General features: G+C 43.3%; 1 protein-coding gene across 5 annotated transcripts in view; it reads left to right on the top strand.

Moving 5' to 3' along the window:
- Positions 1-14,247, top strand: part of SPG11 (SPG11 vesicle trafficking associated, spatacsin) — a 50,604-nt gene that overhangs the window by 24,982 nt on the left and 11,375 nt on the right. For 3 of the 5 annotated variants that reach the window (XM_090029350.1, XM_090029349.1, XM_090029352.1), the window contains exons 23-31: positions 535-643; positions 2,118-2,277; positions 3,679-3,951; positions 4,239-4,439; positions 4,780-4,887; positions 6,574-6,736; positions 7,239-7,453; positions 8,238-8,982; positions 12,683-12,825. In XM_090029350.1, coding sequence (XP_089885476.1) covers positions 535-643; positions 2,118-2,277; positions 3,679-3,951; positions 4,239-4,439; positions 4,780-4,887; positions 6,574-6,736; positions 7,239-7,453; positions 8,238-8,982; positions 12,683-12,825 — 2,117 coding nt within the window. The remainder of the gene's footprint in view (positions 1-534; positions 644-2,117; positions 2,278-3,678; positions 3,952-4,238; positions 4,440-4,779; positions 4,888-6,573; positions 6,737-7,238; positions 7,454-8,237; positions 8,983-12,682; positions 12,826-14,247) is intronic. The other 2 variants (XM_090029351.1, XM_090029353.1) reach the window with 1 other exon arrangement.

Here is a 14,247-nt window from a genome sequence, read left to right as displayed (position 1 = left end):
GAACTAGAATAGCCTCCTAGTACAAAGTGAAATAACCTTTCAAAGTGATTACCTTGTTTGCTTAATATTATGATGTGATAAAAGGACTAGATAGAAGAAAATTGACAGATTTCTTTTTCTTTTGTACTTTAGTTTTTGTCTGAAAATTACAGAAAAAATTGTGCATTTAAACTTCATAGTAACTTTTTTTTTCTAGGAATACCTTTAGGAAACAGCCTTTTTAACTCTAGGTCCAGGCTGTTTTCGCTTCTATTCAGGGAAGGTATTGGGTTTTTTCTTTTGCTCTCTTTCTGAAAAAGCTCTTTAAAACACATTTACTTGAGATTTACAGCAGCTTTTTTAGAAATGCCAAGGCTTGTATTAAAAAAAAAAAAAAAAAAAAAAAGATGATGGGACTTAAGAGTCTGAGTGTTTAGCATCACTTTTGAAAGTGGAGCTCTTTTTTCTGTAAATGAATTAGGATCCTTTTTCAAAAATGTTTTAGTCTAATACCAAACTAGAGCTCCAGTGGTAACATTTTATTTTTATGAATAGTTGAAAAACTGACAAAATTGGCTGATGGTGAAAAAACAGCAGCAGAAGAAATGCTGATTTGTTTGGAAGAAGCTTTTTGGGATACAATTGAACGTCAAGGAATAAAGAAGTGAGTGAACTATGCTTTTGATGTCCTTTATATTGGCAAACTGAGGTAAAGCACCAAATTTTAGCTTTTCTGGCCACATCCAGATGTGCATGGTTGCTTGATTCCCCAGGGAATGCCTGTGCCATGCGCAGTCTAGCATGCAGCGAGTTACCCTGGGTGGGGTAGGGGAGGCTGGGGCCGGCACTGGCCTGGCCCCAGCAGCCTTACATTGGGGGCCTTCCAGGGCTGCAGCAGCCATGCAGAGCCTGGCCAACAGCAGAGTGTAGCTCTGGCTAGCCAGACTCTGGCACACTGCCACTGTGTGCACCACTCCACTTTTTTTTTTCCATGGTTTTTTTTTTTGTTGTTGACCCCTGGATATCTTGCTGCTTCCTTGAAGGGCAGAGAACAACTGAATGTGCTGTATGTGGCACTGCAGGTATGTCTGCGGTGCCACTTATCACAAGACGCCGTTTGTCTAGTTGCGGCCTCTGTGGTCAGGCATGTGCTGTGTGCAAGTGCACTAAACAAAATTTATAAGCAACAGTTGCCATGTAAGAATACAGTCCCAGATGCAATAGACCTACATCAGCTGCCTCTACAGTTCTTCACTAAATGCAAAGCTCATTGCCAAAGCCAGAACTATGGTGGACGTTTTGAATGTACAAAAAAGTAGGGCTAGACTCCCAAGATACAATCTAATTCAGTAGTTGCTGAATTCAAAGGACTCCTATCAGTTGCACCACACAGTGGAGTGCAGGTTTTTGGATCGGTTTTTAAATCAAATGTTAACATCAGCACAGAGGAGAAAAAGGATCTGGGAGTCATCATTATCTCCAAGATGAACATGGGCCGGCAGTGTGGGGAGGCAGTTAGGAAGGCCAACCGCACCTTGTCATGCATCCACAGATGCATCTCGAGCAGGTCCAAGGAGGTGATCCTCCCCCTCTATGCAGCACTGGTCAGGCCACAGCTGGAGTACTGCATCCAGTTCTGGGTGCCGCACTTCAAGAGGGATGTGGACAGCATGGAGAGGGTCCAGAGGAGGGCCACTCGTATGATCAGGGGACAGCAGGGCAGGTCCTATGAGAAGAGGCTACGGGACCTGAACCTGTTCAGCCTCCAAAAGAGAAGGCTGAGGGGGATCTAGTGGCCTGTTACAAACTAGTCAGGGGGGACCAGCAGGCATTGGGGGAGTCCCTGTTCCCCCGAGCACTGCCTGGAGTGACCAGGAATAACGGTCACAAGCTAACAGAGGGTAGGTTTAGGTTAGATATCAGGGGGCACTACTTCACAGTCAGGGCGGCTAGGGTCTGGAACCAGCTTCGAAGAGAAGTGGTGCTGGCTCCTACCCTGGGGGTGTTTAAGAGGAGGTTAGATGCACATCTTTCCTGTCATGGCAGGGGGTCGGACTAGATGATCTGCTCAGGTCCCTTCTGACCCTAGAAACTATGAAACTATAATTGAGTTAAAACTACTTTTCAATTTCACACAGGACATCCAGTGACTCTAGAAGGCAGTGGTCTCTGGTGATGCAGTTCTGTAAGCTCCATAATATCAGACTGAGCACATGTTATCTAAAGGAATGTGCTAAATCCAATGACTGGCTGCAGTTCATCATCCAAGCCCAGATGTACAGTTACCAGCCAGATGAGGTGAGTTCCTAAGAGTGATATAAAATAAGAAGAGGTGCTATAGGCATTATCAGCAGTTGTAGGGGGTATTTTTGAAGATGATTTTCTTTAATATTCGTTTCCCTTTAAAAAGACAGCTTCAAGTTGAAATGTCCTACATCTAATCAGTTTCAGACAATGAGTTAGAAATTTTCAGGCTTTTCAGATGGATGTATTCTTAACCCTTCTTGTTTTACAGCCAAATTTTCATATTTTTTTTCTTTAATATTCTTCTCCCTTTCCTATTGTTGTGTGAATAATTGATACAAACCTTGTTCTGTTAATAAAAAGCAAAGGCTGTACCCAAAATTCTGTCAGTTCCACATGAACAAACTGGTCAAATGGAAGGTTTTTCTTTTAATGTTTTAATTCCCTTAATGGTACTAATTTGGTGTTGATTCTAGCAATAGGTAAAATATTTTCAGGCAGATGTGGTTTCTCTGCCCCCCCCCCCCCGAATGGCCTTTAAAGTGAAATCCTGTCTAAAGGTGGGTTTACTTCCATGTTAATTATAGATCTCACTAGCTTATTCATTAAGAATTTTGAGGTTTAGTCCTTTTACAAACCAGTTGGAAACCATGGGTACATTTCAAATTTAGAACTATTTAATATAAAATCAAACTTAAAAATATAGAGAATTGGATCTATGAATATATCCCTTGTAACTACAGCAAACTGTATTTGCAGCTCATCTATTATGTGAGTAAAGATGTTTACTGTAAACATTTTATATTTTGTTATGTTACATACTTTGTACAGTGTTGCAGTGACAATCTTTGGCAGTCCACCTGTATAATGAGAACAATTTTAGGTAATTCCCATTGAGATCAATGCTATTTGAGCGTATACATCTGGCATTTTGGCCCCAAAAAGTTTCTTTCTACAATTACTATAATATTGCATTTCCGTTCAGTTTTAGGCTAGAATTTTCAAAGTGTCCTAAGAGAGTGCTGGTCCCAAATCCAACTAAAATTAAGTTCAGAGAGTGTGGGGACTTGAGCTACTTTGAAAAGCCCACTTGTAATATTTTCAAAATTAAAAAAAAGGTAATTAAATGTGAAATTGCCTGAAAACAAGGCACCGTGTCAGTTTACTGAAAAATTCCTTTTCACAAGGCACCATTAATGCCAAGGATGTTGCAGAAGCTAAAAATGCATGCGTGTTTTTTTGAGTTTTGTTTTACATAAGAAAGAGGGATTTTGATATTTGACTTTGCTTTGATAGAATGCTTTTTCATTTGTAGCTCTTCAGAAGTGTACTGTTTAAAATCACTTTGCTGACATGCCTTCATTTTGTTTGCTGGGTTTTACTGTAAATATGCAATACTCTCCCAGTCTCTTTGAATACTTTCTATTTATAGATGCCTTTTGATTATTTTTCTAGGTCATTTGTATCCTTCAAGATTTCACTCCCATTTTACAAGATCACTTGATGCTAGCCTTTGAGAGCATAGAGCTCTCTCACCCTAGCCTAGGAAGTCATCACAGTGACAGTACCAGACCCATCCCAACCAAACAGAGGCAGAGGGGGCATCCAGGTGATCTCTTCCAGATTCTGTTTTGGTGCCAAGAGAAGCCTAACCCTTCATGCTACCTTCTGATGGAAGGAATGAAGCACCATACCCCGTTCCTGAGTGTGTTAGCGGCATGTTTTCAGGTAAAGATTATTCCAAACTATTTTAATTTTGATGTTTGTTGCAAAATAAGGAAAATTCTTCTTGTTCTGGGGATGAGGTAGACAATTACCTCACATGCGTACGTCAAAGACAACTGTATAGGGACATTCTGTAAGTATTCCTCAGCTGTCAAAATAATTGGATACATAAGACACTCCATGATGTTTTATGGGTAGCTTGACAGCTGTCCACATAGTTATTAGCTGATTAAGCAGGATCTTTTACCTCCTTGGTTTTTAAAAATCAACCACTTTTGTCCATTTGATAGGAGGCCGATATTATTCAGTGTCTCTGTGTTTGGATCGTTACCTCTGTGGATAATGCTACTGCTGCTGAAGCAACAAGCCATGTTCAAGGCTCCGTGGAAAATCATGAATGGGATCTTCAGGACCTTTCCAATCTCTGGAAGATGTTTTTAAGAAAGCGGAAAAGTAAAACTCTTCTGAATGGTTTCTCTCTCTTTCTAAAGGTAGTTAACAAGTGTTTAAAGCCTACATTTTGTATGTACTTCACTTCTGCAAATAGACCATCCTCTGGTTGCCAGAAGATTTTCTACGCCATGTTTCAGATTTTTTGGAAAATAACTATTGCTTGATCCTCTGAGGTACCTGACCCTATCAAAAATGTTAAAATAGATGTTCTTTGAACAGCTACAAACTTGCAAATATTTTTTCAGATCTATATACAGCTTTATAAACAAATGCAGATCATAATTATTGTTCTGTCACACAGTTTAAAAAAATCCCCTCTTCATTAATTAAAGGACTGCACTTTCAGAGATATTTATAACCTTTTTGTCTGTCTTAAAGGATTCCCCACTATTGCAAATGCTTGAAATCTATGAATTATGTATGGACTGTAAAAAGTACAGTGAAGCTAAAACCAAACTCTGCAACCTCCAGATGAGTCTTGAAAAAGTAAGCAGCATTCATTTTACTTTATAAATGCCTTTGCCTAAGTATCATATTGCATCTGGATGTCTTTCTAACATTAAAGTTAAAACAAAGATAAAGAAACCAATCAAAATAATTTAGGAGAGGATTTTGTAGTAAAGCAGCATTTCTTAACCCATGGGTTGCAATCCAAAAGTGAGTCACAAGAATATATGAAAGGGTCATGAACAAACTTTTAAAAATGGATCAACAAACTTTAAAAATAGATTGTCTTTTAAAGGAGAAAAATGTGGCAAACCATGGTGTTTCCCTTGCGGGCTGGCAGAGTTCCAGCCTGCAAGGAGCTTCTTAGGGCCCCTACATGTTCCCTGTGTCTGTCCCCACCCCCCCACCTCCCAGTTCCACAAACTGGGTGGGTTGGGGCCTGGAGATGGGGGTGGGAGGAGTGCGGGTCAGGAGTGAGGCACAGTGGGTTGGGCCTGGCCATCGATGTTTACAAATGGGTCCTGCTACAAAAAGAGGTTGAGAACCATTGGAGTAAAGGTTTCAAACAACTTCTTCATCACTGATACTAGGTGGAAAAACTGGGTTTTGGGGTTTTGTGGGGTTGGAGTAAAAGGGACTGTTGCTTTAATAAATTGCATGCATTTCTCTAAATCATTATTTGTGACATGGGGCCAGAAACTGATACCCTCACTTACAAAAGAGGAACACCTTGCCCCATGACCAGTTCTGTTACATGAGTGAGACTGCTAGTAGTGTACACAACTGTTCGTGGGAGGAAAAGAATTGCAGTTCCTGGTCACTCATAAGTAGTGTTAATTATCACAGTACAGCAAATATGAGGGTACTGATAAAATAGCAGCTTACACAGAAAATCTCTAGGTCAACAGGTGCTCTTGAATACTTCTGGCAGTTTTCTGAAGAGTGCATTTCTGACAAGGGGCTGCTCTGTGAATATTTTTAGCAGTTGCAAAGACTATGTAGACTTGGCTTCTGTAAACCTCTGAGAGGGCCAAGTTGCACATGAGCAGCCCCCTCAAGGCCCAGATTTAGCAGTTGGCTTCGGTGAGATAGGAGCCATGTGCTTAAGTGCTCTTCTAGGTCAGGGTCTAACAGAGGGCAAGAATTTGGCCCAGCAGTGGCTGAGACTGAAATGCAGCAAGGGCATATTTGGAATAATTTTCTGTCCTGTTTTCTTTACTTATCCCAGGTAGACACGTCACAAATTCTTCTCTCCTTTCATCTCTGTTTTTCTGTCTCCCTGGGCATCCCAGTAACTAATGTTCTGTGTCATTATTTCTGATGGCTTTTTCCATTTGATTCAAGTCAAGGCTTAGGTCAGGGGTTTCTTTACTCAGAAAACTATGCTAACTCTATATCATGGGTAAGTATATAAAACAAACAGGATATAGGCCAGGTTACTAACATCTAAAGAAGGGGTCTTCTCTACCCAGGTGTCATCCCTGAAATTTATCAGCTCCACAAGTACTGTTTTTAGGGGAAATTTACAGAATTCTTATCTATAAATAAATTCACTATTTCCAATTTAACAGTAAATATAGTGCCTCTTTTTGGAGTCAAGTTTTGGAATAGGTATTGCTTTATATTTGTTTCCAGTGTGACTTCACCGTACAAGAAATAAAATTATAAATTTACTGCTGCATATGAATGTAAAAAAAATCTTAGAAATTCATTTTATGTACACAGCTTAAAACTTCAGATGAGAAGACGCCTTCAGTTATACCTCTACCATGGGTGGAGTCTCACGCATCGTTTCTTCTTGAATTGATGTTGCAGCAGTGTAGAACACAGTATGAATTAGGAAAACTGTTGCAGCTCTTTGCAGATGCAAATAATCTTCTACCTGATGGTAAGGATAATTTATTTGTTTAGGTAATCTGGTTGATTTAAGCTAGTATGAATTTAAAATATGTAGCAAAGTTTGAAAAATGCCTGTTCCAGGTGGGAGAAGTCTCCATGGAATAATTAAGTACTGGAGCTTGGATTGCATCACTGTTTATTTTTATGGAGAGAAAAAACATGATAGAATGTTACTTTGAATAGACTAACAATTTGATACTACGAAGTATCAGAATTTTTTTACCAGAAGTGTTTTATGCAGATAGTCATGAAAGAAAATCTTAAGCAGGCTTTAACCTGTTAAGGGGAATGGTTGATTGCAGTTGTGTGTAGTGAGGGATGAATGGGAACAGTCCAGCTTTAGAATGAGAGTATGTTTTGGAACATTATAATGTGTTCAGCTGCTGAAGCGAGGCTCCTTTCCTAGTGACGTGTTGGAATGCATGTACCACTGATGACTTCGTTTATAAAGAAAATTCCTTTAATAATAACTATACTCTATTCTGAAACAGGCCCAGATGTGAAGAAATTGTGTGTCCTTAGTCAGATCTTGAAGGATTCGTCCATATCTATTAATCGTGCCATCCTAACCAACTACAACACAGAGACTTTTCAGAATGAATGCAGATCAATTTTAGAGCAGCTGCAAGACGGAGGGATGTTCTCACTGGCTAGGAAGGTAGCAGAATTAGCAGAACTGTCTGTGGACAGCGTGGTTATTCAAGAGGTACAGTATAGCTGTTTGAAGTTGTGTGATACTTAAAAGTGAAATATTCACATAGTCAAATGTCTTTTTGGGCTGTTAAGCTCTTAACAGGTGCTCACATACTTTAATGATATCAAGAATGACTTTTTCAGCCCCTCTGTAGGATTTAGAAAAATGTTCCCTGAATTATTTTAGTTTGAACTACAATTAAGTTGAACCTGCCAAGCATCTTAATTTTCAGAGCCTTCAAGTGAATAAAATAATGCCACTTTCCTTTTTGCCACTGTATTTTTACTTGGTACATCTGTTCATTTTATTTATCCAGCAAAACAGGTGTACTTGGTGCTTTACTGGTTTGAGCTGGAGTCACTACTCTCAGACATGTTGACTCTAAGAGCACCTATACATGAGCACCGAGCCTGCTCCGATGCACTGGAATTAATAGTCTGCGGAGTGTGGCAGTTGCTCTAGCAGCCTCCTGCATCTTATGTATCAGTGTCCCCACACTCAAAAATGATCGTGGGGCCACTTGAAATGAAGCTTGTCCAGCGAGCCTTAGTTCAAGCACCCCCATTGCCATTTTTAGGCGCAGGGACACTGATTATAGATGGTGGGGTGGCGCTTCAATTAGATCAGCTCTTGGAGCCACTCTAATTAAAGCATCAGCCCCCAGACCATCTGTAAAAGTGCCCTAAGTTCTCTTTTCGGTAATCAAATTAATTAATATTGGTGCATATTTTATTTACGGAGAACTGAAAATTGATGCTGAAAGTTAAGTCCTCTCAGCCTTTCGTGCATTTTGCAGGTACTTCAAGATTTGCATCTTCTCAAGCAGACTGGACAGTGGCATCAAAAACAAACTAGAACTGACTTCTGGAAAAAGTGTCATGATAGTTTTACAAAAAATTCAGTCTCCAACAAAGCTGCATCTGACTTTTTTTCAGCTCAGGCAAACGTGGTGTTTGAATCGTCAGCTGATAAGATAAACAGCAACATAGAGAAACATTTGCTGCTTACTTTGGCTGGCCACTGGTTAGCCCAGGATGACTCGGTGCCGCTGGAGAAGCTGGAAGAAATGGAGAAGCAGATCTGGCTTTGTCGCATTGCACAACAAACCTTGATTAGAGACAGTGGATTGGAGAAGCCGAGATCGTCTTGCCAGGCTTCGATGGGTAATGAACTTTCCTTTGAGAACTTAGCCAAAGAGTTTTCCTTCTCTAAGCTAGCTACTCTGAACACACCAAAATATTTGAAGCTTGATGGTCTTGTATTCAAAGATGCATCTCCACATACTCTAGATAGGACTGAGGTGGAGTCGCTTAATTTTCTGATTGGACATCTTCTGGATGAAGGAAGCGTGCATGAAGCCAGCCGCGTTTGCCACTATTTTCACTTCTATAACCAGGATGTTTCTCTGGTATTGCACTGCAGAGCATTGGCTGCTGGTGAAGCCGACCAAAACAATTTACACCCAGACATTCAAGCTCTTCTTATAGCAGAAGAGAGCTCAGATGAATATGAGGCTCCACAGCCCAGAAGATTACAAAGTAGTAAGTAACACCAGCATATCAGTTGCAGTCTTTCGACAAGTTCTGCTGTCAGGTTTCTACGGTCTTCCTCTGTTATAACAAAGTTAACTTACCTGCAGTTTTAGGAGGATGTGGAGATTGGACAAAACCACCAGTGTTGTCAGTTATCTTCAGGTCTAAAGAATCTGAATTTTCCAACATCATATACAAACAAAATTCTCCCAGTGCAATTATTTGTCCTCTTGTACTCATCCATTCTGAATAGATACAGGTTTCCCTTGATTTATGCATGTTCTTTATATGCACATTTGCTCTTATGCGATGAACATATTTAGACCCATAATTCGTTATATGTGAAGTCAATTCACTCTTATGCGATCAGTGTAGATGCCCCCCACCCAAGCAAGTAAGTCTGTGGTAGGAGGGGAAAGGGCCATGGCCCCTCTCACCCCAGTCCCAGCTGCAGCGGCCCTGGGAGTGGCCGGCGCTACCTGCCTGCTCCTGCGCTTGGGCTCACCCCACTTCCTGGGCTGCACTGTGCCGTGGTGCAGGCAGCTGGTGACAGCTGCTCCCAGGGCTACTCCAGCATGGGCTGGGGTGAGCACAGACAAGCAGAGCCCCATGCAGCACAGGGTGCAGCACTCACCCCAGCTGCAGCAGCCCCAGGAGCAGCGGACATCAGCTGTCTGCACCAGGGCATGGCACAGCCCCAGAGCAGAGGTGAGTGGGGACAAGCGGAGCATGGTGCAGCCCAGCGGCTGCAGGCAGCTGGCACTGACCGCTCCCAGGGCTGCTGCAGCCAGAGCTGGGGTGAGTGCCACTCTGTTCCATCTGCTTTGCTGCCTTGTGCAGCCCTGGGAGCAGGACTTCTCCCCCTCCCCCTTCCTTACTCTTCAATTTATGTGACTTCAATTTATGCACCATTCTATGAGAATGCATGTACAGCATAAATCAAGGGAAACCTGTGTGTGCAGGTTGGTTCAGGTAAAAATTAGCATTGTACAATTCAGTAACTGTCCCTGTGTTCCTGTTCTTGGAATATACGTTTTAGTTAGGCTTCAATGAAGCTTCTACAATTCTAGGGTAAGGCCAGATTTTCTTTAAATTAGTATATATTTATGTTCATTAAGTGCATCCTGTGAAGATGCAGTTGATGTGCTCAGGGAGCACATCTGTGGGGCCCAGCAGGGGAGATCATGCTTGGGGGCAATCAGCATGGGTACATCAAAGGCAGGTCCTGCCTGACCAACCTGATTGCCTTTTATGACCAAGTAACTAAATCCTTGGATGATGGTGTCACCGTGGACATAGTCTTTCTAGACTTTAAGAAGGCCTTTGAAACTGTCTTTCACCCCATTCTCATCGATAAATTAGGCGACTGTGGCATTGATGCCTCCACAGTTGGATGGGTAAAAAACTAGCTGATGGGGCGCACCCAGAGAGTATTGGTGGACAGGTTGTACTCAACCTGGCAAGATGTGAGCAGTGGGGTCCCCCAGGGCTTGGTCGTTGGCCTGTACTGTTTAACATCTTCATCAGTGACTTGGACAAGGGGGTGGAAAACAGCTGTCCAAGTTTGCTGATGACACTAAGATGTGGGGCGAGGTAGATACACTTGAAGAGAGAGAGAGGCTGGAACTAGATTTAGACAGACTACAAAAGTGGGCAGACGACAATAGGATGGGGTTTAATGTAGATGAATACAGGGTGATGCGCAGGGAGGAGAAATCCACAGCAAACATACAGGCTAGGGAGTTCGCCTCTTGAAAGCACAGAGGCAGAAAGGGATCTTGGAGTCATTATTGACTCCAAGATGAACATGAGCCGCCAACACCAGACCGCAGCCAGCAAGGCCAGCCATACCTTGTCATGCATCCAAAGGTGCATCTCAGGCCAGTCCAGAGAGGTGATCCTCCCCCTGTATGCGACATTGATCAGGCTTCAGTTAGAGTACAGAGTCCAGTACTGGGCAGTGGGGTTCCGCAGAGCTCGGGCCCGCGCTGTTCAACATTTTCATCAGTGATTTGGACGAGGGGGTAAAAAGTACCCTGTTCAGATTTGCTGATGACACTAAAATGTTGGGGGGACGTGGGCACACTGGAAGGATGCAACAGGCTACAATCAGACCTAGACAGGTTACAAGGGTGGGCGGACGAGAATAGGATGGGTTTCAACACAGACAAGTGCAAGGCGATGCACCTCGGGAGGAACAACCGGCACCATACCTACAGGTTAGGGAACTCCCCTCTTGTCAGCATGGAGGCGGAAAGGGATCTTGGAGTCATCACTGATGCCAAGATGAACACGGGCCGGCAGTGTGGGGACGCGGTCAGGAAGGCCAACCGCACCTTGCAGTGCATCCACAGATGCATCTCAGGCAGGTCCAAGGAGGTGATCCTCCCCCTCTATGCGGCACTGGTCAGGCTGCAGGTGGAGGACTGCGTCCAGTTCTGGGCGCCACACTTGAAGAGGCATGTGGACAGCATGGAGAGGGTCCAGAGGAGGCCACTCGCATGGTCAGGGGGCAGCAGGGCAGGCCCTATGAGAAGAGGCTACGGGACCTGAACCTGTTCAGCCTTCACAAGAGAAGGCTGAGGGGGATCTAGTGGCCTGTTATAAACTAGTCAGGGGGGATCAGCAGGCACTGGGGGAGTCACTGTTCCCCCGAGCACTGCCAGGAGTGACCAGGAATAACAGTCGCAAGCTGGCAGAGGGTAGGTTTAGGTTAGATATCAGGAGGCGCAACTTCACGGTCAGGGCGGCTAGGGTCTGGAACCAACTTCCAAGAGAAGTGGTGCAGGCTCCTACCCTGGGGGTCTTTAAGAGGAGGTTAGGTGAACATCTTGCTGGGGTCGTTTGACCCCAACACTCTTTCCTGCCATGGCAGGGGGTCAGACTAGATGATCCGCTCAGGTCCCTTCCGACCCTAGAAACTATGAAACTATGAAAAAGAATGTGGCCAGCATGGGGAGGGGTCAGAGGAGGGCCACCCGTTCAGTGAGAGGGCAGCAGGACAGGTCCTACAAGCAGAGACTGAGGGACCTGAACCTGTTCAGCCTCAGCAAAAGGAGGCAGAGGGGGGACCTGGTGGCTGCCTACAAACTCATCAGGGGAGATCGTCAGCAAATAGGTAGAGCCCTTTTCTCCCCAGCACCACCTGGGGTGATGAGGAGCAATGGTAATAAGCTGATGGAGAATAGGTTTAGGTTAGAGATCAGGAGGCAATATTTTACAGTTAAGGTGGCCAAGATCTGGAACCAACTTCCTAGGGAAGTGGTCCTCACCCCTACCTTGGGCAAATTCAAAAAGAGGATCACCTGTGTGGGGTCTTGTGAACCCAGCATTCATTCCTGCCTGTGGCGGGGTCAGGCTAGATGATCTGATGAGGTGCCTCCTGACCCTAGGTACTATGAAACTATAAGAAGGGTCAGTGTTTACTATTAACGAGAGGGTGAGAATTGATGGCATATTGCATACAGTGTGTGTTTGTACTTTTGTATTTAGAATCTCAGTAAGAAAATTCTATCAGATTGACAGAATTTTTTTGTTAGAAATAAAATGTATTGATCTCCTGTGTAAGGTCAGCAAAAAGACAGCTGAACAGTGTCTAGGCCGATTTCCGTGCTTGCGTTTACATGTTCATGCCAGGTGTAAGACTGTTTTTACTAGTGTCTGCTTATGTGCTTTGAGAGATGTCCTTGTTAATGTTCATTGTTTCTAGCCTCAAGCTTAGAAAATTGGTCATTTGTTGTGGTCCCATCTCCAGACGATCAAGTTATTCTCAATCTGAAGACTATAATAGATGAATGCGTTCATGGCAGAAACTACTGCAGACAAGTCCTCTGCTTGTATGAACTTTCCAAGGTATGTGTTCAGTAATGTTTTACTGGGACTGCAGTGGTTTGCCTCAAGCTGTCCCAGAGGTGTATGGAGGATAAATCTCTTGTGAGCCCACAGAATGATTTACCTGCAAGCTGCTGCATATTGCAGCAAAATACCAGGCAAAAATTACTGATTGGTAGCATGGTCCAGTGCTCGGGTGAATCCTGGGTGCTGTAAAGCATGGAACTAAACCAAGCCATGTAGATTCCCTGTCTGACATCATTAAACTTGGTTTTGATCTGCCTCTGTCTGATTGGTATCTTGAATGTAAAGTGCTTCTCAGTTAGAGATTTCTAGGCCCAAATTCGGTGTTGTCCTCCACACCTGCAAAAGGCTCAAAAGCATTCAAAGCTTGAGGAGATAGCAGCAGTGCTTGAGGCCTAGCACAGAAACACCCTCTATGCTCTTTCTGCTCCAGCACATCTGCAAAAGGTGCCAATTCTAGGGGGAAAGGCAGTAAGTCCATGTGCTCTGCTGATCAGCTGGACCAAAACCATGTGTGGCAGAAATAGAAGGCTCTGCTTCTTTTCATATGACCTTCACCAGTTGTAGCCAGCTCAGTCATTGCTTTGGCTGTGCCTATAGGGTTTTGGGGGTGGAGAGTAAATCTGATAGGTGAAGTGAAAACATCTGCACGGATCTTAGTCAAACAAAACGAAGTCCAGTTTTTTGGAAGGCAGTAAGGTTTCCTTGATCATTTTGGTGTGTCATTACGTTGAATCCCCATAGTTTCATAGTAGTTAGGGGTCAGAAGGGACCTAAGTTGATCATCTGTCTGACCCCCCGCCACTGGCCGGAGCACATGCTGGGATCACACAACCCCAGACAGGTGATCATCCAACCTCTTTTTGAATTTACCCAAGGTAGGAGTGAGGACCACTTCCCTAGCCACCCTAACAGTGAAATAGTGCATCCTAATCTCTAACCTGAACCTATTCTCGAGCAGCTTCTGGCCATTGTTCCTTGTCACCCTAGGTGCTGCTGGGGGGAATATAGGACCCTTCCTATTTGCTGCTGATCTCCCCTAACAAGTTTGTAGCCGTTGCTCAGCTTGTGTTTAATTGTGTGTTTGCATGGCTTAATTGCTTTCCTGAATCAGACCCTTAATACATCTACAAATCATGGTACTGTTAAATGTAACTAATCCATCTATACCAGTTTTCAAAACTGAATTTCATCTGCCTCGCATTGACTCTTCTACACGACAGTGTGTTGTTAGTGTACATCCTAAGTTATCCAAATCCCTTTGGAAAGCACCGGTTTTCCTGTTGGTAAGTGAAACAGTTACAAGTTATATATCAAAGTTAAGAACAGAGCTGCTGCATGAAATGAAACATAAAAAGGAACAGTTTGTTACACAACAGCAATAGTTACAAGTTAGTAAAAAAATGTTGCTGTTCAGAT

Source organism: Crocodylus siamensis, chromosome 15, assembly GCF_052110815.1.
Source record: "Crocodylus siamensis isolate JL-2025a chromosome 15, ASM5211081v1, whole genome shotgun sequence".
Lineage (NCBI taxonomy): Eukaryota > Metazoa > Chordata > Crocodylia > Crocodylidae > Crocodylus > Crocodylus siamensis.
This window is presented reverse-complemented; position numbering and strand designations above follow the sequence as displayed.